The 27,548-nt window shown below is 36.9% G+C and overlaps 1 protein-coding gene across 1 annotated transcript; it reads left to right on the plus strand.

The window, feature by feature from the left end:
• The first annotated feature begins 291 nt into the window (after window positions 1-291).
• TrpRS (Tryptophanyl-tRNA synthetase) lies at window positions 292-27,548 on the plus strand. Its single transcript, XM_083118867.1, has 7 exons — window positions 292-561; window positions 8,818-9,046; window positions 12,177-12,359; window positions 14,548-14,758; window positions 16,311-16,484; window positions 19,023-19,163; window positions 24,860-27,548. The coding sequence occupies exons 1-7, from the start codon at window positions 411-413 to the stop codon at window positions 25,016-25,018; spliced, it is 1,248 nt and encodes a 415-aa protein (XP_082974993.1). The 5' UTR covers window positions 292-410; the 3' UTR covers window positions 25,019-27,548.

Raw genomic sequence — 27,548 nt, forward strand, 5'->3', positions numbered from 1 at the left:
CAACACAGAAAGTAACAGTGACCAGTGAATGATATCTCCTCCTTCAGTACAAATTTCCAGAAATTTCATTTCGTTCCTTTTACGTATATACAAAGCTAAGAAGGATTTTCTAACAGTTTCATCTATTTAGTGTATGCAAAAATGCAAAATACCCTGTCCACCTTCCTTTAAAATGCTATATTATGTTATATAAAGCAAAGAACTACAGTACACTGTCGGCGCAGGACAGTTTGCAGGATCCTACTGTTTCGTTGACGAACGAAAACAATATAGTAACGTAGCGCGTATTAAGTAAACTAAGAACACGTATTACACACGTCGTGTTATTTCCCCGTAGAATAACAGGAAGTGATTGCATCAGGCACCTTAAAGGTGTAATAAGTGTGAGTTGGGACTTTGAGATCAGAAATATGACGAGTGAATTAATAAGCCAAGTGGGAGATCTAGAGATACAAGGGTCTACAGTAAATGGTGCACAGGTGGAAGAGGATGACGATGTCGTGGATCCATGGAATGTTGTCAGCAAATCCCAAACCGGAGTAGATTACGATAAACTTATAAGTTAGTATTCACATTTTATTGTTACTAAAATTGTATTAGCTCTTGCAGTCATTAAGTGTTTGCCGTACTCAAAATTGTGTAGCTTTAGAAATTATACTTGCGAAATTTGTTGCAATATGTTACAATTCTTTACTCCCTGCATATCAATATTTTTGTTGGTAAAGTGAAAAGATTTTCGGGTTGAAAGTCCCTGCACTATTCTCCTTCCTACAGAAACCACTGCCCTATTTTTGTTAGAGCTATTCTCCAGAAAATATAAAAATTGTCGGTACTAATTTACTATCCCACAAACAGATTTCTTCATTTTTGCACAAGAAACTACTTACAGTAATAAGTTCCTGTAGCATTTGTCTAACATCTGGAAGGTGTTTTCCGTCATGTGGGAATGTATCATAGTGGAAATTCATTATTTTTGTTGAAAATTAATTCTCCGACGCACAATAGCCTTTGGCGCGTACACCTCCGTAGATTATCGCGCGTCGTGCTTGTGTTTTGTCTATTGCAGGGTTTCCAACCACGCCATTGTTTTCCGAAAAGATTACGTGTCGTGGATGCGTGGTGAAATTCATACCGGGTGTGGAAGATCCAGTGGATTTTGTACAGTACTTGAAAAATGAGTAGCCCCACAAACCATTGACGGATAGCCCCAAAAACCATTCATGCATAGCCCCACGAATCATTACCGACAAGGTTAGGTTAGGCAATCATAGTTAAAATTTTAGGGTAATGATCAGATATACGGGAAAAACACATTGAAATTTACAGGAGAATAGACGAGAAAGTACTTACGGGATTTAGTTCTTGTGGACTTTCTGAAGCTTTGAAGAGTGTTTTTTTTTTTTAATTATGCAAGTTATTCGGCCCGTAAATAAGGTATTTTTCGACATTCATGTATCTCTGTTGCACGATGGCACGTGCCACCATTACCGTCGACTACGTGAATCAAATGTTCCGTGTGTTCGATTACGTAACCCCCTGTCAGTGTAGCAACCACGCAGTAGTTTTACAAGATGACGTGTGAGCGGGATTTCTTTTTCCAATTTAATTATCTATGTTTGCCTAACCTAACTGAACCTAACCTAACCTTCTGTGAATGGTTTGTGGATCAATCTTCGCTTAAAAAACTTTTGTGAATAGTTTCTGCGTCATTTATTGGTTCATAAGTTTGGAAACACTGCATATCAGCTGACGATAGACAACGTGAGTCAAATTTTGGCTGCCAATTAGCAACGACGAATAAATACTTATAATGTTAAAAATAAAGCTTTTTTCATTGAAGAAAGAACTAATCCCTAGTTGAAAAATGTTCTGCTATGCATATAAGTAGAAATGAATTTTATTTCAAAATATACGAGTTAAATGTGTTTCAGGTATATCTAACTGCTACCAAATTTTGTTCGTAAAATAATGCGAAGAAGCTTAAAAATAAATCACTTGAGTATTTTTTGGGTTATGAAGGTTGGAAACACTGCATTGACAAAACACAAGCATGACGCGCGATGATCTGCGAAAGTGTACGTGCCATACTGTTTCTTACGGAAACGAAACAATGCAAATATAGAAGTACTCGTAATGTGAAAAATTGACAGTACTTTCATAAAAAAAAAAACGTGAATACACCTTCAAGAATGTTCCGCGAAGCAGATAGGTAAGTACGAATGTTAAAGTGACGAAACGAAGAAGTTACATGTGTTTGTGGAATTGTAAATTTTTACTGATATCAAATCCATCACCTGTAAATGCCGGAATAACTTTCTATAATAAACTGCCAAATGACATTAAATCCATCAACTCCCATGATAGGAAAACGAAGGCAATCAAAAACTACCTCACAAATAGAGCCCTATACAGTATTTGAGAATATACGGAACACCCCACATGAAGTTTACTATGGGAAACTACAAGTAAGGCACTGTGCATAGCCGAATTATCTTTTCTTACACTTTTAGTTTAATCACTTAAGAAAAAGTGAAAAAGCAGGTATCTATAACATTATGTAAATTTTAAATGTAATACAGTAGTGAAATGTATCCGGTAATGTACTTATATGCATACATCTATTTGAATTTCTATCAAATCATAAAAACTTGTTGTATATCATAGTGTGAAGGGAAAATGCAGAACCCATAACATATCTTAATGCTGCAAATCCCTAATTATTGTCCATAGCTGTAGCTATAGCATTATCTATGTAAATGTATGAGATTATATAAACCTGTAAGGGATACAGGAATATACTTTGTAAGAAAGTGTAACATGACGCTTTCCATGCCCTCTGACAAAGGGTCAACAGAGAAATAAATAAATAAAAATTTCTTGAGAATGTGATATGGCAGGACATCAATGGACAAGAAATTTTTGTTACAAGAATGCCTTTTCTGGAATTACAAATATTTTCTTCGCAAATTTTAAAATAAGAATACGTAATAATAAAAAAAAAAAAAGATAGAGAGAGGTTCGCAGAGTTTTTAAATTTCCTGCAGTTTTCTTCAGTTAATATATATATTGCAAGATTTATGTATTTATCCTACTTTTATGTTGCTTTTCCGTCACTTTGTTTAACTGCTACGATGAGAATGCATGGTTAATTTAGTATGTACCTATCTTCTCTAACGTCACATTTCTTCCCACTTTTGGCTAATCGCGACAATGAAGATGAATGACTACAAGCAATATTCGAGGAGAAACTACCCCTCCCCACACTAAGACCACCAACAACCAGCACAATCTTAAGTATCCTCCAATCTGCCCACGAGATGAGACTTTGGTCTCTCCTGTCTTGTTCCGAAAACATTCACTTGTCCTGTCTCCTTTTATGAGATGAGACGAGAAATGTCTCGTCTCATGAGCAACACTAATGTTAACCATAGAAGCATTCCCTTAGCTGTCCCCAAAGTCTTGAGCAACCCCCCCCCCCCACCACCACCAAATAATTTCCACTTCAATGAAAGGATATTCACAAAGGTACAGTCATGTCCAGGTCGAGAGTCAAAACCTGGAACATGCAACTTCCTCAGATAAATCATGGATTTTGTGCATAAAAATTACAACGCCAGTACATTCATGGTAATTCTTAATTGGCAGTTTTTTTTGCATATATAAGCAGGATCATATCAAGTTTTCGAGGGCTCGTAGCATTGAAACTAGGAGTAAAGCAAACAAAAAAATCATTGAGAAAAGTTTTTTGTCTTTATAATCTCTATGCACTGTGAAAGTTTGTACGATAAGCCTTCGCATACGTTGTTAATTCTATATATTTTTTCAAGACTTGAGACAAGAACGAGATTTGCTCTCGGAAACCGAGATGAGAACGAGACTGTCAACGAGGCATTTACAAATAAACGCATTTACAACTCTCAACGAGAATGAGACCAAGACTGCCATGTCTCGTCTCGATAGGATCCCTAGTGGCGAGGTTCGTGGCAAAGAGATGAGGCAGCTTTCTTCGCACAAAATTCAAAATATATCATACAATTTCAGTATGTGATAGATGTTTTACTCATTATTTCTTCGTAATAATTACTCATAAACTAAGCTTTGAAATGTACAGTGCAACTGATGTAATCTTCTCAGTGTATTTTCTCTTATCTGAAAAAAAATATTTTATCATCATTTGCGCAAAAGAAATGAAACACAAACTGAAATTGCTTTATGGAAAATAAAGTTAAATATGCTTTATAAGTAAAGTGAAGAATGTGAAAATTCTTATTTTGCACTACATAGGTTATGGTAAATTTCGATAAATATAAGTTTAAAATATATTCTTGAAAATTTGGTCAGTAACCAATTTTACAAGCAATATTTTTCGCATGACCTGAGAACATGCACGCATCAGAACCCTTTCATTTATCTCGCACGTGAGCAGCAGGGATATTTAATAGAAGAATGATCATTACAAAGCATACCTTTCTCTTTCACTATTGCTCTTTCTTGTGATTTGCTTTTTGTAAAACTGCTGCACATGTTGGCCAGACGTTGGCTCTCCATGGCTGCCACCCGTAAACACTCTCGAAGAGCAGATGTCAAACAATGACGTATTAACATGGCGGAGCATGTTTTGAGTCCAAAGATAGCCTTTCAACTTTGGAAGTCTCATTTTTGCCTTAACTGAATGCAGAGAAACGCGAGAACTTGCAGGAGTCATTTTTCCAGAGTGTAGTTTTTAAAATTGCTGTAAAAAAAAATTGAGTGGAAATGTCCATTGTACAATGGGATCCATCAGTATTACCATGCAAATGTCCATGACTATTGTAATTAATTTTTCCCTTACATCCTATGTGTTTTTAAGCAAAGGATTTTTTTGTGTGCTGTTGCAGAAGTTGTCTACAGCTTGTTTTGAGTTTTCTTTTAGTTCTTGAAACTCTTATTTGGTTCACGAACATGATGATGGGCAATTTGTAGGGTAATACTCATGGATCCCACTGTACAATTGGCTGGGGGCCCTTTACGACTGTAAACCCTCCCCCCTCTCTAGAATTGTGACAGTTTTTTTCCAATCTATAGATTTCATTTTTTTACGTAACATAAAATTTATAGGGTGATGTGGAAACCACACACTACTGTCACCATTTTTTTAAGTGTGAAAATCAGTTCCAAGTACATTCACACACAAGAAATAAATAAATAAACGTGCAAATACTAAGACCACCAAACCCAGAACTCCTAACATAACAATGTAAAATTATTAACACCATTAAGTCTAACAATCCTAAACCAAATAAAACAGACCATATCTACAAGACAAACCAAGTCAAGTCGATCATAATTTCAGTGTTATTAGGAATAATATTTTTAATTGAAAATATAATCATTAAATGTACATACATATCATGAGAATATACATTTTTCGCTTTCTGGTTTCAGGGTGAAAGAAGCACAAGAATGATGTTTTGCAAATACAGCCACAATCATATTCCAGAGCACATTTCTTTGATAGTTTTCTTCCAACAAAATATCATTATGTGCACACAGAAAACATAAAATGCGTGGAGATTCTAACAGCAAAGCACCTAACCTAACAAAATCATAAAAGTACTTTTAATGCTACAATATAAACTTAAACATAATGTAACCACATGCTACTTGCTTTCCAATACGTTTTCCATTCCATAGCATATTTCCACAAGCTGAAAACAACAAAAAACATTCTTAAACCATGCAAATTTTCCCACTTTCTAGTGGTTGTACAAAGGGTCAAGGGTACCTAACTCATAGGATCATGGTTTGCCAAGAATATATAGTTTTTGGAAACTGTAGGAACTAAAGGAAGCTCTTCTTTCCCTTTCTTATACCAGTTTACACTTGTGCTGTTATGGCAGTACCTTTTCTTTATACACCATGCCAGCACAGTTTTTTTATATTTTAATCATTACAAAGGGTAGGCTATGTAGTAATAGCCATAACTCTGGTCTCCTGGCACTCAGTGTTGTTTCTCTTGACCGCTGTTGTCACTTCACTCTCATTGAAATGCAGCTCTCAGAGTGAGCAATATTTTGTAAGTCAATAACTCATGTCTGGTTAATGGTAGAGCCACTCACAGTTCAGATGAACTGTTTATTGTTACTGTGTAATATGTAAAGTGTTAGTAACCTCCAGTGGTGTGTCCAGGATTTTCGAAAGGGAGGGGTTATGTGTACATTTTTTAAGTAGTCAGTCCTCATTTTGCTAAATTTTTCTGCCTTTTACATTTTTTTAGAAATACTGGACCGAAAGGGAGGGGGGTTATAAAAGTCACCAACCCCCCCCCCCCCCTTTGGGCATGCCACTGGTAACCTCTTATAAGAACTATATTCTTAACCCAATCTGTTATGGTAAGTTCTGAAAAGATGATAATCTCTAAGATTTCATGTTACTAACAGTATGGGCAGTGCTTCTGCTCGCATAGGATGGCATAGAGTGGAATCCTTAGTATTTGTAGATTAGTCTTAACCTTACTTAGATGCCCAACTTGCCTTTCAAAATTGTTATTGGTCAAACCTCGTGTCCATTTTTGCAGTTAGTCCAAATTCAAGCCAGAATGCTACCTCACAGGTCACACATCTCGTCTTGGTAACAAAGAAAGAATATGCTATCTTTAGTGATACTGTCTGGCTGCCTTAGCTGAGACCATGGACGGAAGTTCGCATGCGCCAACGGGACGCGTTCAGTGGCCAGTCATATACTATATCAGCAAACAGAACATATCAGGAACGTATTCATATCGTCACATTAGTAGATAAACTTGTTTGTAAGCCAGTAGCTTTATTTTAGATCAGTCAATTAAATTGATCTTCTTAGTAAATATTATAATTAGCACAAATGTACACAACATTAATCAGGATAGTATTCAATAATAATAATATTGTTGTATATAGTATTATAAATATAAATGTAGTAACTGAATGGCTTGTGACATTTTCTAGCATAACTAGGGTGTTTTGTAGAATGTGCAACAGGGGCCAAAACGTCCCAATTTTCCTCATTCCACTTCGAAACAGTTTGTTGTCAATTGTAAGAGCCATCACAAATCCCAAACACAACACAGAAAGCGGTAATAAACACAACAAGCGAACCCACGCAAGCGAAATACCACAGGGTAGTTTGGCGAGTGCTTCTCCCTGCTTCCCCTCTCGCGTTTGGAATCGTCCTTTCCAGGTAGTTTCGTCTTCCTTGGCCAGACTGTATCTAGATCTGGTGAGCAGAAACACGTCCTAGAATAATTTCATGGCCAGTGTCCTGCCCTTGGTTAAATCCATTGCTAAGTCACAATCAACTTCCTGTGTGCTCACCCTTCGCATGTGGAGCTAGTTCTATTTCTAACTCCATGTGCCGAGTGACAGGCAAGTATCACTTCCTATAAGATATGTGGCTGCTCCCCACCCCCTTCCAACTCCCACCCCTAGAGGTGCCAGGGATGTCTGGAAGAGGAGGCAAAGAAAATGAGACACAGGAGGACATAACTTGGAGGGGGGGGGGTGGATGGAAAGAAAGAAAATTTAGAGGGATGGACGGAGAGGAGATAAGAAAAGGGAGATATATTGAGAGGAAGAGAGGGGGTGAAATATTAAAGAGAGAGAGAGAAATGGAATGGAAAAGAAAGAGTGGTATCCCACCCGTGACACAGATGGGGACTGAGAGGGAAACTACCCAGTGAGGTTTCCCCCTCTACTAGAGGGAGGGTGGCCATCCATTTTTAGCACACACCCCTTACACCACTAAGTGAATTGGGGGTGGGAGGATATTCTCTCTCTCTAATTTCTCTTTCTTTCTTTGCTAACTTCTCTCTCTCCATCAGGGTGGGCCTCTCTCTCTCTCTCTTTAGGGCTTCCACCTCCTACCAGAAGAAGAAAGTATATATATCTCTCTCTCTCCCTATGGGCAGGAGAGAGAGAGAGAGTCATGAATAGTGTCTCTCTATTTCCTTCTCTCCCTCTCTTTCTTTCTTTATCTCTCTCTCTCTCTCCTTCCTGCCTGGTGGCAGAGTGGATCAATAACCCACCCATCGCCGCCTTCTTTCTTTCTTCTGCTTTCTTTTCTTGTCCGTGGAAAGGGAAGAACCTCAAACCCTGTCCCCCTAGCTCTCTCTCTCTCGCTTTCTCACTCTGGGGGATTGAGGATTAGAAGAAAAGAAAATACTCCTGGACCCCCTATTTTTTTTTGCACCCCTAGGGGTGGGGATGGAAGGGGAAGATAATGGTCATACTCCCCCAGGAAATTACTGGAGAGAAGGAAGTACCCTCGCCACTTCCGACCGGGGGTGGGGTTGGTCTGGCAGGGGAGATGAGGAAGAGTAGCCTTCGGACAAAACCATTCGTCAATGGCTCAAGGCATTTCAAGATACTATAAGTGTTGATTGGAAGAAAAGGGCCTATTCCATGGCCTCAAAGAAGTCCGGACCTTACTCCCTTAGACTTTTTCGTATGGGGACATGTGAAGAACATGGTTTATGCGGAGAAAATTCAAGATGTCAACCATCTAAGGCAAAGAATTATCGCATCTGTGGCAACCATCACCCCAGACATGCTGGCCAGGACGTGGCAAAGTCGATTATCGTTTGGATGTGTGCCGTGCTACAAACGGGGCACACATTAGAATTTACTAAATTGTAAACAAAACTTGATAGCATTACCTTCAAAACTATGTATTTACTTTTTCCTGAGTTTTCAATTTTTAATAAAATATTTAGCTTCAAAATCCAGGAGTTCATTTATAGATACCCTGTATTTCAACATGTTAATCAATCAAATTGTACTAATAATTGTGTATTGCTTTTGACAGAAAGGTTTGGGAGCTCCAAGGTTGACCAAGCACTTGTAGAGAGGTTTGAGAAAGTTACTGGAAAACCAGCTCACCATTTGTTGCGCCGTGGGATATTCTTCTCTCATCGGGATGTACACAATATTCTTAACCAATATGAGCAAGGAAAGCCTTTCTATCTCTACACAGGACGAGGTCCATCATCCCAAGCAATGCACATGGGTCACTTGATACCTTTTATTTTTACCAAGTAAGTATGTGGTTGGAAGTAGCACACTACTGTAGCTCGCTACAGCTACATTTCTTCTCGCCGCTTTGAGGTGTTGTTTTTTGTTTTTTTTTTAAGTGGCAATAGGGTCAAGAAATTGTCAACAGTAACACTTACTTGTGCAGGAGCTTCATAAACAGCAAGCCTATTACAAGTTAATGGAAGTATGGATAATCGAGGTGATAGATGTCCAGTTATTGATAGCTGCTTAATGTATTTCACTTGTATCCGAATAATTCTGATATCCATATAACCAACTGATATATATTTGTAGCATCACTATATGGAAAATCAAAATGTCAGAGACTCAGATAAAAATATCTAGATATCCAGCATACATGTATATTTTGACCCTATGAATGGGCATTACTCTATGAATGTGAAATATGTTTTAAATCCGTTCATTTTATGGTCAATGATAGAGAAATGAGTTGTGCAAAATATTGCAGCAATATTTGTTTTGGTTCTTGAGAAATACACTTTCAAACATTGCTGAAATTCCCACCCTGCGTAACTGAAATAGAAACATCATCTGATTGCTGATGTTACCACTCATGACGGTGTGCAGTGCAAGCCTTTTGGCATCCTAAGGTGGATGCAGGGAGGGGCAACCACCCAGAAAGTGAATGTCAACCTAAAGTATCTTTTTGACACATATTATAGCATTTCATTCCCAAGAAATTATTTAAATTATTATAAGGGCATTACAGGAACATGGTACCTTAAGACTGAAGGAGTGTTTCTTTGAGCTGGCAATGCTATTTTCAGAAGAAATATTCCCCTGTTTGCGACCCCCAGATGGAAATTCTTTGCTTGCCTCTCCCTGGAAAAATCCTGCGGACAGTGTAAACGGCAGAAAAATTCATTGATTACTGACTGTCTCAAACACAAGTACCTCACAACTCGAAAAATCAAGCGATTCATTTCTTGTAGATACATTACATCTTCAAAGCTGCAGGATTTACTATTATTCAGCATTCGGTAGATGATTTTTAGATACACTGACAATTTTAATTTTGTTATTTAGCATTGCTTTTCTGCATCTTTTGGCTAACAAAATTGATGATGGGATACTCGCAAAGGACACCCATGTACAGGTCTGGATTTGAACCTGCGACCCCTAGCATCTTAACCTGCTGTGGTATGTTCTAAACATTAATTTGGGCAGGACTCGTAGTTGTAGCACTGAAATATCAAATTTGAATTGATATGGCACACCTTCTAGTTCTCAAACACCATGTTAGAAATAAGTCACAGAGGCAACACTGCTATCAAAATATATCCAATAACAGGTATGAAAATAAATAACGGTATATATTATCTAGCAGGTGGGCCAAGATAAACCGAACCCAACCAAGTAATGAAAATATGAACTGCAAGACTATTTTATTGTTATTTTTATACAATTAGATCACAGACAGAAGCCTACTCACTTGCATTTCTCCGTCTCCTTTTTCAAACGTGGGTATTTATCCTTCTTATCAACCACGGATTCTGTTCCTTCAAATGTCTTTATGAGTTCGTGTAAGGATGAGTTGGCGGATGGTGTCCTGTTGACACGGAATTTTTCTTCTACTCCTTTCACTGATCTGCCCTTTGAGCAATATTCCTTTACGATGAATATCCTGGCCTCCTTCGCCAGCTTCATTTTTGTGTCTGCACTGGTGATTAGTTTTACCTCGATGGTTGCCTTCACATGTGTAGGTTTACCCCTCCCGGCCCCTTCCCTCTCTCCGTTCACGATCAGGTCAGGTCAATGTCAATGTGCGTCATTCACAGCACCCTACGTTGAAAACGAAATATTATTATTATTGCGTGTTGCTACATCGAATATCTTCTCCCATGTCGGGTTCGGTTAATCTTGGCCCACCCAGTAGTAAGTACAATTGCTAAGGGCTTCTTTTGAATATCCATATTGTTTTCATGCAAAAGTAGCGAGTACAGGGTGGCTACTCACCGGGAATTCATTGAATTCCAGGAATTATGTGTTAATTCTGCTTGAATTTTTCTTGTAGATGTGAAAAATTGCAACTTTTCTTAATCCAGATCCCATTGAAATTATACATATTTATTAATGCCCTGAGGTGAGTTATTCACAGTTTAGCTTTTATTTTAATCGAGGAAGGAAAAGAAAAGAAAGCTACTTGGAAAATGAAACCAAATTCTCTCAATCCGTTTGCTTTCTTAGTGTCCTTTGCAGAACAGTCTATCTGACATATGGAGGATTATTGCAAGATAAGATATCTGAAAGTTGATTTTTTTTTATTATATTGATTAGGTAAATTTGAAATACTTATGCAATTAAGAATTTTTCGTAGATTATTACAGTATATCCCGTAACATTTTTGACTTGTGTTTGTAGATGTATTTCTAGTCTGAATATGTGAAATATAAACTCCGCACCTTAAATACATATACCGTTCAATTGAACTGAGTTTGAATTTTTGGATACATTGGAATCGCGCAGACCCTTCATATTGTTAATACATATTTCTGTGTGGGTGGTGAGAGGCGGTAATATGTAGGTTTGAAATAGAGAATACATCTGGTTGCACCCTTGAATTTTTGGACAGTTTGCCTTGAAAACCGGGAATTATACTTGAATTTTATCATGATCGTAGAATAGCCACCCTGGAGTACCGCATAGGAGTAATGTAGCAAGCTACTGTTTGGTGAATGTAGCTGTAGCGAAGCTACTTTTAAATTGTAACTTCCTGATCACTGGTTTTGCAAATATCTATAGTGGAAAAGGAAAATATACATTTGGTACCACATGTTTCAAAACTATGCCTGACTTACTTTGGAGTAAGTACATTAAGAAACACAGCACACGTGAAAGTAAACTTTAATTGTGATCTTAGCATTTCTTTCCTGTTTCAACCTGCATATCTTTTTGCCTGATGACTGCTTTCAAATGGGGTATAGCTCGTAATTAAAGTTTTGATTTTACGAGTGCTTTGTTTTTCATGTACTTGCTCCAAGATGAGTCAGACATGATTGTCCTACACATGGCATAATATAACATTTTAGCATTAAGACACATTGTTGGTCTTTAGTACACCGTTCAAGGACTCTACAGGTACGTTTCATTAAGTTTTTAATATTTTTTTAGGTGGTTGCAGGATGTGTTTGATGTTCCTTTGGTGATCCAGCTCACAGATGATGAGAAGTTCCTGTGGAAAGACATAAAGCTAGAAGAAGCCAATCAGATGGCGTATGAAAATGCCAAAGACATAATTGCTTGCGGATTTGACATGGAAAAGACATTTATCTTTTCGGATGTAGATTTCATAGGGTATGTTATATTGCTTGTATTCTGTCTTTGACGTGGTGTTATTGTTCAAAGTCTTGAAACAATTTTTAAGAGAAAAGGCAAAAAAAGTGCAGTTAAATACCCTTTTCTGTTAAATTAATTCACTCCTATAGAATTCATTGATGGTAATTTTTAAGAATTGTTAGCATTTTCCGTCATTTGGGTTAACCTGGAGAGAGAAAAAGCGACATAAAAATATATACAAATACAGTTAGTTATTAAAATAATGCTTATTTGGCTGGTTCTATTTATGCCCTGCTGTCTGTTATTCGTTGCTATTTGTAATAAAAACACGTCTTTGCAATATCTGCCCATAGACTTACATAGAAGGTAGGAGCACAAGAAGAAATTGCTGAATCCGAAACTCTCCCTCCCTGCTTGAACGTAGACAAAAACAAAGCAAATTCAATAGCAACATTTGTCTCTCTTTCCCAAGAACTCTGTAATTGCTTGGCCCAGTATGATAGTAATGGTGGTTTAAATACCTCCACTTTTGTTACTCCTCCAAAGTCAAGTTTGGTTGCAGCTTTCACTACTTGTGCCTTTGATCTTGTCATCTGTTTCCCAGGAAAGTGGAGGCTTACCAGCGTTTCTCGGAAAATCTACATGGGTCTTGCGCTGGCCTTCCAACCTGTCACAAGTAAGGGTGAACAAACCTTTGAAAAGGTCTAATGTTGATAGATGAATTATTTCTCTTGGCTGCATTTGTAGCTCCTCAAAACCATTGGTATCGGCTCAGCCCTAATGAAAACTCAATGTTCCTACTTACAGTATGTTGGTATCTTCATGTGGTAGTTGTTCAGAATAATGTAATTTTGCAAACCACTGGTTCGTGTACTTTCTTGTTTTCCAATATCCTTAGTGTAGAGGAATATTTCTGCAGTTCCCATAGTGTATCAGGATTTTTACATCACCAAATGTCAGAAAATAATAATTTGTGATTAGGCTATGTAAATTGTAGTGAAACACTTAATAACTTTAAATGAAACGATTTTTACCCATTAATGCCACTGGCAGGAAAAATCTGTAAATTTTTCAGTTTAGTCCCCTCATATCAACAAAAGCAGTTCTGGAGCTCATAAACTAGTCGTAGATTCATTGATTATTCTTTTAATGATTAAGCAATTGCATTATAAGCTTCAAAAATGCACTTGTTTATGAAGGGGACCAATTTTAATAACATACGTGGGTTGGAAATTTAGTGGCAACTATTTATTTTCAAATGATACTAAAGAGATCCTCTGGAAGCCCTTCGATGTATTAAGCAGCATTGTGTACAACTGTTGCCAGCTATGTGGAAGTCGTAGTATTTCTGTAGCAGAGCCTGTTCTGTTGATGGTTTGCCTGAAGAATCTCTGGAACAGTTCGGAAGTTTCATCTTAGGAATGAAAACAAAGTAATAGGGGCTGGTATTGTTAACAAATCAGCCACAGGTTGCACTACATGAGCCCGATCATTGCCCTGCAAAATGATGGGAGGATTCAGCAGAAAGTGTCCCCTTTTCTTTCGCAATGCAGGTCGCAGGTTATGTTCCAAAAATGAACAGTAATACTGTGCATTGACGGTCTGTCCTGGAGGTACGGCGAGAATTACCAGAACTTTCACATTAGTGGGGTTCTGACTACACAACTTTAGACCGCCAACCCCAAGGATACTCTGTTCCTTTCGACACTGTGCATGCGTCTAGTGTTGGAGTCCATTTACTGGGAGATAACGTACATATCAAACTAACATGTGGTATAATTGAGAAGCACCAGTTCCATTTCATAGTGTTGCCACTATTAAATTTCCAACCCACGTATTTTCATGTCATTGGCATAAATTTGTTACTAACTTGTATTGAATATTGAATTGGTGACATATCTCATATTTGCTACAATAGCAGTGTTTATCTTTTACATGTGCCAACAATGCATCTTAGTATTCAATGAAATACAAGCTTGTTTACATAGCATATACTACAACAAAGACTTCATAACATCATTAAATTCATACTAGGGTGGGGATATTAATGGCATGTGCTAAGATGATTTTTATTGCAACTTTAGCTATGTACCTGTAGTGTGAATTGTTTACTATTATATGAACTGATTTTCTATTGTAACCGTTGTATATAAACTTGATTTTGCCTGTGAGTAATATGTTGACATATATTTTTTTGTAATTGCAGGCAGTGTCCGCAGTTCTACCAAAATATGGTTCGAATTCAGAAGTGTGTTACTTTTAACCAAGTGAAAGGAATTTTTGGGTTTGGTGACAGTGATGTAATTGGAAAGATAAGCTTCCCTGCAATCCAGGCTGCACCATCATTTTCAACATCATTCCCCTTTATCTTCAACAAGGCCAACATCCCTTGCCTTATTCCTTGTGCAATCGATCAGGTGAGATATGTTTTCTCTTTACACACATTTTATCTTTCCTTCCAGTTCAAACAAAATGTGTAACGGGATATCTTTGTGAATGTGTACAGAGAATATACTTTATGTATTTAAATTGATGTGTGGAAAGAGAAAATGACATACCTTCTGTCATGCGTTCTTTGTCTATGTCAATGACTGAGTTAGTGCAAGTCTGTTAACATCATAAACTTTTAAGAACCCTTTCTTTTATGCCTTTGCGAACAGTAGGGAACCTGCAGAGGAAACTCTGTAGGACTTCTCAAACATTGTTTGCTTCAAAAGGGACACCAGGAAACATAATTTTTATTTTATACATATTATTGTTGTTTGAACATGCACCAAAGTGAAGAACACATGTAATGTACGTGTTTTTTGGTGTGTTTGTGTAAAGACGAGGTGGGGAGTGCTGAGGTGATAAGGCAGCATCCCAGTTTTTACATTCCCAGAATTTTTTCACTTCATAACAGGTGACCGATTCCCCCATATACAAGGCTTTTATTTAGTGACAGGGGGAGGTGAAGATGACAGTGAACATACCAGTTAAAAGTACAGAACGTGCCATTATTATTAACTCCTAGATACAAAATTCCTTCTTCAACATAACATACATGGCTTTCATCTCAGTGTATTGCTGTAGACAAGTCATAAAATTTCACACACAAAGGGCCTCCCGGATGGCACAGTAGTAGCGTCGTCACCTTGTAATCAAGGGGTCCCGGGTTCGATACCCAGTGGAGGCACATAGTGGTTCGGATCCCACTTTAAACTGTATGTCCAGTCCCGATTAGCCTTTCTGTGCATAAAGTGGACTTAAAACACCAAATCAATGAAGTCACACACACAAATTGCTGCTGCTACTTCAATTATGGCTTCTTTCAGCTCCTACTTAAACCTCACACGTTTCTTGTACCCTATCGTTCAAATATCTTCACAAGAAGAAATCTGAAATGGAAAGTTCAGGTGAGCGAAGAAGCCATGCAATGCTGCCAAACCATGTGAACCACAGCCCTGGAATAGGAGGTAGAATTTTTGGAGCAGAATGGGCTTTTGGTTCTGATGCCAGAGAGAGTTTTATGATCCAAGCACTAGAGTTGGTACCTCTGGGTGACCAGTGATCAAGGACTAAGGCAAATCATAGTCCTCCTCTAAGCACTTATCGTTATGCCTCAAGATTCTGCCACTTAAGGACAACATGAACTAGATGTCATTGCACTGCAGCGTGAGGATGCTAGACAGTGATAATCCTAAGGTGCTTCTAAACATAAGTATGTGTAAGCCATGTTAGGAAAAGTCTCTTATCATCAGTAAACCATGTTAGGGAAAAACTCAAATTTTCTAATACATTCGATTTGATAAGGTACAGCATATACTTTGTGTGACATAAATGTTTCATATAGCTGGTTCACTTATAATTTCTTCCCTTCATTCTAGTGTTTACAAATAGTACTAATGAACAGTGTAATTTCTGAAAGTACAAGACTTCTGCATGTTCTTGTCAATCTAAAATATCTAATTCGTCTCTCTTTGATTGCAGGATCCTTATTTTCGGATGACTCGGGATGTTGCACCAAGAATTGGTTATCACAAACCAGCCTTGATACACTCAACATTTTTCCCTGCCCTTCAAGGGGCACAGACAAAAATGTCTGCCAGTGATCCAAACACATCCATATTTTTAACAGATACACCAAAGCAAATCAAAACAAAGGTAAATGTCCTCAAGTTTCAAATATAACAGAGCACTGTTTCTGTTATGAAAATTAGTTTGATATAGTATTGACAACATGTAAACATAGAAAGACAATGCTTGAGGTAATTGTTTTTAATTTTTTTTAAAAAAAGTTCAAATTTGTTTCCCGAATTTTACACTTATTACACAAAGTAATAATGTCAGTTCTGTTGTTCACAAATATTTTCCCGGGCCATTTCATCTCAAATCGTACGGGTAAGTAATAAATGTGTCACATTCAAATTTCAAATACATCTGAAAAAAATATATGTTAAAAGGACCACTTGATGCATGTCTAAAAATAAAATATTTTCCTTTTCTGTTGATTTGTTTGTGTTACAAGTTCACGAAGATAGACACTATTTGGTAAAAAAATTTATACAAGGAAAATAATGCAATATTCCAACAACTATAAATCAAAAACAAAAAATGGTAGGTAGTTTAGGTTTCCTTTATTTGAAAGCTTATTCAAGGCACTTCCAAAACCTTATTAAGGAATATATTTATGAAACTCTCTTTAACTTTAAAATTAAGAATGAAAATTCTAAAATTTGAATTTTTTTCCAGTTCTATTTTTTTTTTAAAAAAAAAGTGAAGTACAACAGGACATGAGTTTTGCTGGTATAATAGACATAGGCATGCGCACAGGGGTCAATTGCCCCCCCCCCCTTAATCATAGAAGTTCACAGATTTTTTCCACGGATTGTCAAGCAATGTATTTTTCCACGGGGTATATTTCCCCAATAATAGTGTTGTTCCCTTAGAAAACACCAATTGAATTTGAAATTATCGCATTAATGAAAATTTCTATGACTGAAATCAAATTATACGTGTGAAATATATGCTTTTAGGATGACATTCAATTTCTAAGGGGGAGGTGCTCCTCCTTCCAGATGTCCATGCCCCTCCTACATTATTGTACTACTTTCACCTAGAAATTTAGTGGAGAGGAATCTTATCACCGTTATTAAACGATATAATACTCTTAAAGAAAATTAAGTATTTTGAAGCCAATTATAGTTCAAGCAACAACCACGGGGACAATGGGCATTGCCCCTCCCCAATCATAAATGGAAATCAATTCTAGGGGGCAAACATTGAGGTAAAAGAAAGCAAGACTAGTAGAATGTAAGAGTAGCAGAACAAAAGCACACTCAAGTTCGAATTAGTTTTCACGTCTTTCATTATTTCTTCCAGACAGCCAAGAGCACCTGCAGGGGGACACAGAGGGACAATTGCCCCAGTCAATATAAAATTTTATACAAATAAAAATATATTCTGTAAAATTTTGATTTTGCTCGTTTTGCTCGCAGTATCTGGGGGAACGGCCTGAGTTGGCCGAGGGCAGATCGGAAAGTAACGCACAATAATTTTTTGCGCAAAAAGTTTAATATGTAACAAAAACCAAACAAATCACAAATGAACTGACATCTTTGACCTACTTTTCTACATAGTCACCAAATTTCTCACACATTTCTCCCATCGTGGTACTAGTTTCAATATGCCCTGTTCGTAGAAGTCTGTTTGGTTGGAGTATAGCCATCTGCGGACTGCTGATTTCACTTCCGCATCTGTCGCAAAGTGTTGGCAGGCCAGGAATTTCTTAATGGGACCAAACAGATGAAAGTCTGATGGTGCCAGGTCCAGACTGTATGGTGGATGCTGGAGCACCTCCCACCCAAATTCGATGAGTTTCTCACGAACAGGAGCAGCATTCACATTAGTGTCGTTATCTTGTATGGAATACTGTTTCCATATTCAGAAACTGCAGGATTCAAGCTTTACAACGATATATAACATGATATGGTTCCGTAAACATGAAACCTGTACGGTTTCATGTTGGCTGTCTGAATTATTCCGTGCATAATACGCACCACAGTTTTTGGGGGCAAATTTTTTGCAAAAAAGTGCGCATTATACATGAGTAAATACGGTATGTTCCTTAATAAGGTTTTGGAAGTGCTTTGAACAAGCTTTCAAATAAAGGAAACCTTAAGTCTCTACCATATTTGGTTTTTGATTCATAGTAGTTTGAATATTGCATTATTTTCCTTGTGTAAATTTTTTTTTTATCAAATACTGTCTTTCTTTGAGAGCTTGTAACACTGTAACAAATAAACAGAAAAGGAAAATATTGTATTTTTGGACATGTATCAAGTGGTCCTTTAACATATCTTTTTTTCAGCAAAATCCGCGATGGTGAGTTGTCAGCACTTGTATGATCTGAGATAAAATCATCATCCTTAAATTTTTTTAGCTGAATTTATTTATTTATTATGAATTCCTAATTACATTGAATTTTGCAAAGGGAGGAACACAGTATTAGAAAGATCATGTGCATATTTACAACTGAATAACTATTCTTAATGGCTGTTATAATTACACATTCAGTTATAAAAGTTCTCATAAGTATAATAATTGTTCATGGAAACAATGCCATACAAACCGCTACTTTTTTTTTTTCGAGACAATAGAGTATACATATAATGCATGAAAGTCCTTTGATTTTATTTACAGGTAAACAAACATGCATTCTCTGGTGGACAAGCGACACTGGAAGAACATCGAGAATTAGGAGGGAATTGCGACGTGGATATTTCATATCAGTATCTTCGGTTTTTCCTAGAAGATGATGAACAGTTAGAGAAACTAAGACAGGTAATAGTATTTTTTTAAATTTTCTTGCAAGTTTTGGTTATGTTAATAATAATTCCACATAACCTGTGATAAAACATACTTTATTTGCCTATCAATATCAATGAAAGACTGCAACCCTATTTTTTCCTTAGTCGTTGCTCTTGATTTCTGTTTGATTCACTGTGTGTCTTGTTATTTTTGTTGTCAGCATGTAATTTTCTTGAAAATTGGTTGCCAAAGTTGGTAGGGCTGTCTTTGGGTCTTTGTTTAAAGTTGGACTGTTGCATGGTCAGCAAAATGTCATGCAATGCATTTTCATCAAGCCCATTATCTAAGAAATTCTGTGTATATATAGCTGACCCAATGCCAATGTTGCTGCAACAGTATGAGTTGATACAGTTGAGACTGCTTTATATGTAACTCAGATCTGCGTAATTCTGTTTTGTACGTAAATTACTGTAGGTCCCGGGAAGGTATAATTTAAAAACGTGTTAATTACACCTTATTTGTACGTAATTCGGTGTTATACATACTAATTTTCACAGAATACAGTTGATTTGTACGTAACCAAGCTACAAAAATGTCACAGAAGTATATATTTCTTGTCGTTACAAAAACAGAAGAGTATAAGAAGCAGGATAGGCAGGCATGGTGGTGGTTGGTTTCAAGTTGCGAGAGAGAGTCGAGTGCTGCGCGATGGTGTCGCAGAGAAGGCAAGGAGAGACGGCATGAAATCAGAGGAGAAAGATTTGCCACATAACATAAGGCATATTTTCTTTTCTACGTAATCAGGACACGAAACTACACACATTAGAAAGAAGCAGATAGCTGACATACCATGCTTGTTTCCTAATATAAATAGAACAGCAGTTCCTCCAGTGAACCTTTTCAGTTGCTACTGGTCGGCCATGCAGAATAGAAAGAGGAAAAGTTACTCGCTTGGTCAGAAAGTAAAATTTATATGGGAAGTGGATGCTAATCCACGTAAGACTAATAAAGTGTAATGTATTCAAGAATCAAACTTTTAGATTAATTAATTTACCACTATGACAAAGATAGCGTGTATTCAACTGTATCTTGTTCCTAAAAATAGATACAATTACAGTATTTTAATAATGATATGACATGGTATCTAAATCTGATTTGTAAGTAATTCTCAGTTTAACATATTATTTTCTCTACACCTTGGCATATGTATAACTCGGGCTCAACTGTATTTAATCACCGTTACTTTTTCAGAGTCTGGAAATCTTACGTGGAGTCTAAATATCCTAGAAATAGTTTAAAATGCACAATTTTATTATTTTTTGCAATGACGTTGTGTGAAAAAATTATATTGTCATTAAAAAATTATCTCATGTGTGAATTTTTAAAAGCAAAACTGCTTGGGTATAGTTCTGGTGGAAACCTTATGTATTATAATTTACACTTTGACTTATTACAATTTTTAAGTATTGTAAAGGTATCAGTAGAGCCACATATTTATGGTGAATAACATATGCGGTACATAAAATTGCATTTCTGCTTTAGAATGGTGAATAAAAGTCTAAATTTGATTTAGAAACTACACTTATTACACTAAATTAACTTTTCCTTTTTAATATCACATTTATGTAGTTGTCTGAGAATTAAGTTTATTCCTGCTTAAAGGAGTCGATTTTTGCTTCTCAAATATTTACAGCAGATAATCAATTTTCCATGATTTGCATTATTTCCATAATTCACAGGATAATTCAGACCTCAGAAAGTGTTGTGTCGATAAATAAACTCTAAATTACATTATTTTCCTGTAGTTTACGGTTATTACAAGCATAAGAAAACAGTTTATTACAGGAAAATAATTCTACAATGCAGGCAATGCGTACATACAAAAAAAATAATCCAAATTTCATGTTTAAGAGTTTTTTTTTCATCATTTTGTGACAAAATATGTTAGGAAAATGCACCTGACACCATTCAGAAACATGAAAAATGATGATTGCCATGTGTTATTTCACATTTCGTGAAAAGCAAAATGTGCATGCCTCTAGATATCGGTATCAGCTCAGCCCTAAATGAAATGTTATAAAATGCAAGCCAAAAGCTCCGAATGAACAATTATTGGCTAGAAGTGGTACCAAGATGGCCTTTTAAAACTCGAGATGTGAACATCACCAGATCCTTTCAGACTGGTCACAATGGGGCTGACAACATGACATACCTTGATAAAATGTATATGAGACCAGTCTTATTGTCAGAGTCTCTTGTCTTGTTCAAGACATTAGGGGTGTAAGGGGGTGACCCTTGGAGAAGACACCCAAACGTCAACCTCTCTTCCATGCTGTACACCCTAAGCTGTTTATTACACACAAACGAGGCTCTGCCACCTGGACCTGCATCCAGTTGAGTTTGAGTTTTTGTTTTAAGTTCACTTCATTCACAGGTATGCTACTTGGGACTGAACCTACAGTTTTAAGTGCGATCTGAACCACTCTGCACCTCCGCTTGGTATCAAACTCATGACCTAAAGCCAGGATAATCCTCTGTGATCCTTGTGTTGTGTTTTATCCATATATGTTTGTTGTTTGTGATTGTCTCTTCATCCGTATTAGCTTACCATTCATCCTCATCTTCATGATTGATTAGCCAAAAATGGCAGAAAAGCATAGTAAAATAAAACAAACCAATCAAAGATTGATAAACAGTCATACAGTGGGTGCTAGAGTTCTGCATTGGACCACTTTCGCTTGAAAATACTCGATCGAATCTCCCACGCTCAAGCGTAATTTGCTCGAATATATACCAAATATCATTTCAGTGAGACAATAATCGTACAGTATCAATATCCGTCCTGGTAGTTTCAGCCCATAATCATCTATTTATTTTCATATATTGATATGTATTGGTAAGATAGACTAAATCACATTTTTACATGGAGAGGATGACAATGTTCACTTTAGTTTCAATTTCACTGTGTGTGTCACTTCACAATACATATTTGAGGACCCACTACTACAGACAAACTGCGGTTATACGTGAACTACTGGGCTTCGAGCGTATACCGGTCGTTTGAATGTTTGAGCAAAGAAACTGTCCATTCCGTGAGCCATCTAGCGTCATCCGTGTGAACTATTAGACGATCGAGCAAAAAGGCCTCGATGGAGCACTCTAGTGGTTGCCCTCTTAACCGGTCTCAGTTCAACCGATTGTTGGTTTAACCGGCCACTCAGCTGAGAAAAAAAATATTGAATACTTCTAGAGTCGTTTTCACGTTCAGAAGACACAATGGGCTCTTATGGGAAATACGAGCGCGCTGTTGTGAAATTTCTGGATTTACAAATTTAGCTTAAGTAAAATTGGTACCTGCAGTTTTGCAGGAAATTTTGTAGAGAATACGATGGTGAACACAAAAAACTGGTAACTTGCTTACATAATTTTAGATAAATTAAAAATGCAAATTTTCCGTGAAAAAACAATTTTTACATTGTTTTCATTCCTAACGTTGAAACATGCCGTAAAATTGAAGCATTCATTATTAAAAAAATTGACACTGTTTTTTAATTGTCATAGGTGATGAATTTATCAGAATTTATCAATACTTTAAAGCATATTCGCATTAAAAAATATTCAAATAAAGTATGTGGAGATTTTTTATATTCGTGCAGTAGAAAATGTCGTCGCTGGCCATTTTTTGTTCTGTAATTCCAAGTAAAAACTTCCAGCGACAAAGTTGTGGAGAAAATAATGAAATTATTTTTTATAACCTCTCAAAGGTTCCCAGACATATTACTTCCATGCATTTGGATTTTCTTTTTAACCTGAACCGCGCGCGAAGTAAGGAGACGACGTCTGGCCATCTTGAGCCGACTCACCGCAGCATTCCGGCTATCACCACCAAGTTTTCGAGTTGTTATTTTATTTCCATTCAGTAAAAATATGAACTTCATGCAGTTTGTTATAATAGAATTGAAATTACTTAAATTTAATAATTGACAATTATTTCCAATGCTGCTGTTGTGAGCAACATTAGTGCTGTCGCAAATACACGTTGTTTTCGTTTACATTACTGTCGACATTAATACTGAAATGAAGATCACCTTTCAGTTTCCAACGTACACATAAATTCATAGACACCACATTAACCTTTGAAAGGCTTTCCAACACGTGACAAAATATGGGGCTTCAAGATAGAAATATGACATGCCTTGCTTGAGTCATTCACGTCTTATCAGTTCACGTGGGCCATAACTCATTTGTTTGTTTGGGTTGCAACTTGAATTTAACCCATGCGCCAGGTTCCCCTTATTTAAGTGAGAGATCTACTTTGGTCTGTTTAGACTTTTTCCCTCTCCCGAAAAAGTGTTTTCAGTTGTGTGGGCTCTCAGTGATTTTTACTTTTTTAAGTGATTTCTGAAGTGTCATATTCGTGCATTACACTCGCGTGTGTAGTGATCGCAATGGATCATAGTAAAAAGGGTAACTGTAACGTTCACAGTATAATATTAATATTAATAATTACATATAATTATCATTATATATACAAAATATGTAACACCTTCATTGTGAAGGAAGGTCATCATTTCCCGGCGACATGAGCTAGCGCTGTATTGGCAACACTGTGAGGTTTCTCCATAAGCGCCGTTGTGTCTTCTGAACGTGAAAATGACTCTAGAATACGATTCAGCCTTCTTTAAATACATGTAGTACTGTATGTATTTTAAAGATATATTCTACAATTGTTCAGTTTTAAAAATGTGTACATTCTGTACAGTGATACATATACAGTAGTATTCTGTGCTTTTTTGTCTGCTCATCTTGTGAAGTGATGTTTACTGTATTCCATTACATAATTCGGTTTAACCAGCCATTTAATAACCGTCAATGGTCTGGTCCCATGGTGGCCGGTTAAGAGGGTGCCCACGGTATCTAACACTTGACTATTTTACCTAAACCAAAGTTACTTGACTATGCAACCAAGTGACATGCCAAGCGTATATGTACCTGTTTGTTTACACAAATTACATATGTTCCTTGCCACAAAATTAATTCAATAGTTGCAACTATGAACCTGTAAACCACGGTTGCATAATCCAGGATAAATTTAGTTTTTCGAGGCTTCATAATGTTGAAATGAGGCACCAAAGAACCCCCTATCCCCTCAAATAATAATAATAATAAAACAATATAAACGTTATTAGGAAAAGTTTTGTCTTAATGACCTATTCACACAGCAACATGCTGTATACCTTGCTTTTGTTTGAAGTCCACTTTATGCACAGATAGGTTAATCGGGACTGGACATACAGTTTAAAGTGGGATCTGAATAACTATGTGCTTTTACTGGGTATCGAACCCGGGACCCCTTGATTAACATTGATATGGTGTATTTCTAATTACAATTTTAGGGGCTCCCCGATGGCACAGTGGTAGCATCGTCGCCTTGTAATCAAGGGGTACCGGGTTCAATACCTGGTGGAGGCACATAGTGGTTTGGATCCCACTTCAAACTGTAGGTCCAGTCCTAATTAGCCTTACTGTGCACAAAGTGGACTTAAGCACCAACTCAATTACTGCTTTAAGTTCATATATTATTACTTGACATATTGTAGTGGTTATTATGTATGTCAAGAATGAGGTCCTTGGTGCAAGCTGTGAAAATGTGATTTTCTCACTGCATTTACAAAAAAAAAAAATGTTCATTATTTACTGACATTATTTTATCTTTGTATATGTTGTAGGATTACTCTAGTGGAGCTCTGCTCACGGGTGAACTGAAGAAAATCTTGATAGAAACACTCCAGCCACTAGTGAAAGAACATCAGGATAGGAGAGCAAAGGTCACGGATGAAACTGTGCTTGCCTTCATGAAGCTTCGGAAGTTAAAGTTCAACTATTAGAAAGTACTTCACTATTGATAAGTGACTGGGTTTACAGTGTTTTAAGTGCAGTGACGGTTTCAACGTTTGTGTGCATCGAAGAACACTATGATGCTTTGGCATTCTGAAAGTATACGTTATCATAGAAATGCATAATATTCGGCTTTGTGGGGAATTCTCTAGTATTATGCCTCCACCTGCCCAACGCACTTTGGTAATACTGGTATTGTAAGAAACGTGGACTTGATTGTACAAAGGAGCTTTATTTATTATGAATATAATGAAAATTTATATCGTTGTTTAGCACTGAAGTGTACATGTTGTGTCAAAACATACCAATCCAACTCGGTCATGCAGCACGACTTGATGCTATGGTGTTAAAGTTTCAATTCATTATTCATCTTCGAGAACATGTATTGCTTGTCATTTCAAGTAAATTGCCCTTAAATACAAGGTTTGTTCAAAAAGTATCCAACTTTTATTAATAAAAAAATTGTGTATTCAGATACCACACACTTCTTCCAACTGTTCTCCCAGTGTTGGAAGCAGTGCTGGAATGCCTCTTTTGGGATTGCACGCAGCTGGTCCATCTCATTTTGCATGATGTCTTCATTGGACTGAAATCTGGTTCCTTTTAGGGGCATTTTCAGCTTGGGAAAAGGCCAGAAATCACATGGAGCCATGTCGGGAGAGTAGGGAGCCTGACAAAGCACAGGTATGCCGTGTCTGGCCAGGAAAGTCTGTATCTCCAAGCTGAGTTTCTCCTGCTCGATCGTTAGCAGCTTCGGCACAAACTTTGCTGAGATTCTCCTGAGGTCCAAATCATTAGTCAAAATGGAATGAACGGATCAAATGCTGATGCCCACCTCGTCTGAAAGTTGTGTGATCGTGATTCCACGATCCTGCATCACCAGGGTCCTCACTTGGTCAATGACGATCTCATTTCTGTATGTTGAGGGCCTAGCAGAACGTGCTTCACTGTCCACTAACGTGCGGCCCTCTTTGAAGCGGTTGTACCACCCCTTTATCTGTGTGGTGCCCATTGCTTTGCCCCCGAAGGCCTGTCGAATCTTGCGGATTGTTTCCACTTTCGATTCTCCAAGCTTGACACAAAATTTAATGCAGTAGCGTTGTTCAAATTTTTCAGTAATTTTGTCACGAAATTCCGACGCTGCTCACTTACACCTCCTCACTCATCGGCAGTCTGCCGGTGACTAACTGCTTCTGCAGGTTCGAAAAAACAACAAAAATGTGCATTAGGATCACCTACATATGTGCATCAAACCACACCTCCCTAACTACATTTGTTTATGCCAAAAAATTGAGGTCTGATACTTTTTGAACAAACCTCGTGTACGTTTTATGATGTGAAGAAATATCTTCATGTCGCAGTGCATCCTCGATAAGTGTAAAAAGGCATGTAGCCAGTTCTCCTCAATATCATCTCGACTGCAAACAAAATTGAATCTACAGTTAAAATCAGACATGGCTTATCCTTCATATCCAGTTATATCCAGCTTCCTTCAATTATTACTACATACAATGCACATTAAGGTGTCTCAACAATGCCATCAATTTTTCGCGTGAACTGTTATTACCAACGGATATCTGACATTCAAGAACAAACACTTTTCAAGTGTACGTAGATATTTTGTGTTAGAGTGTATCAGCTTATGAAGATCCATTGCACTAAATATGTCCATGCTGTGAAAGAAATGCTTTCGTGAGGCATTCTCAATGATTGTTCTTGTTAAGAACTTGTATAACCACTGTGACAAAATCATACAACTCTTACTTCAAGTGGTTATCCCAGAAAGATGAAATGTCTCAGGTATGTCACAAGTTAGAAATATGAAGGTATACTAAACAAGTTTTATTTTCATGTAAGATTATAAAAAGATTGTATGGTAAAAGGTTCACAATTACATTAAAAAAAACAAATATGTATTTGATTCAAAGTTGTTAAGATGCATTGTGTCAGAGAAACTTTCATAATATATATATTTGAAAGGAGCTTGTTGATTAAGAAAATTGAGCAATGAGAGAAACAAAAAATGTAGATGGTTGTTATGGCATACTGGTTTGTTGAAACTGTAAGAGTTATGCATTCAATAATAATCTATTTGAAATCTTCATCATGTCCGTTAGGGGTGTTCACAAATTTGAATTTGAAATGGATTTGATTAGTAGATATGAAATTAACTCTGTTTTTATGTCTGAAAATAATATGCCATGTCTCTCAACTATGTGTGATTCAAGTGTGTTTACAGGTGAAAAATTTATTACAGAGATCAAAGTTTAAAGCCTTGTATATAGTAGTCCTATTTTATCACCTGCATAACTGGAAAAAAAACCCATTTCAATGCAATGAACGATATATTTTGTAAATTTTCATTATGTTCATAACTATGACTGCTATCATAATAAGAACATATAGAACCTCAGCTTTATTTATTATACTGCTTGCTGCAAAATTTCTAATCTAACGTTGTTATGTGCTGGTCACATTACTGTATGCAGTAAGATAATACACAGTAAGATTTAAAGAGTA

The sequence above is a fragment of the Lepisma saccharinum genome, chromosome 3 (genome assembly GCF_977018435.1).
Source record: "Lepisma saccharinum chromosome 3, izLepSacc3.1, whole genome shotgun sequence".
Lineage (NCBI taxonomy): Eukaryota > Metazoa > Arthropoda > Insecta > Zygentoma > Lepismatidae > Lepisma > Lepisma saccharinum.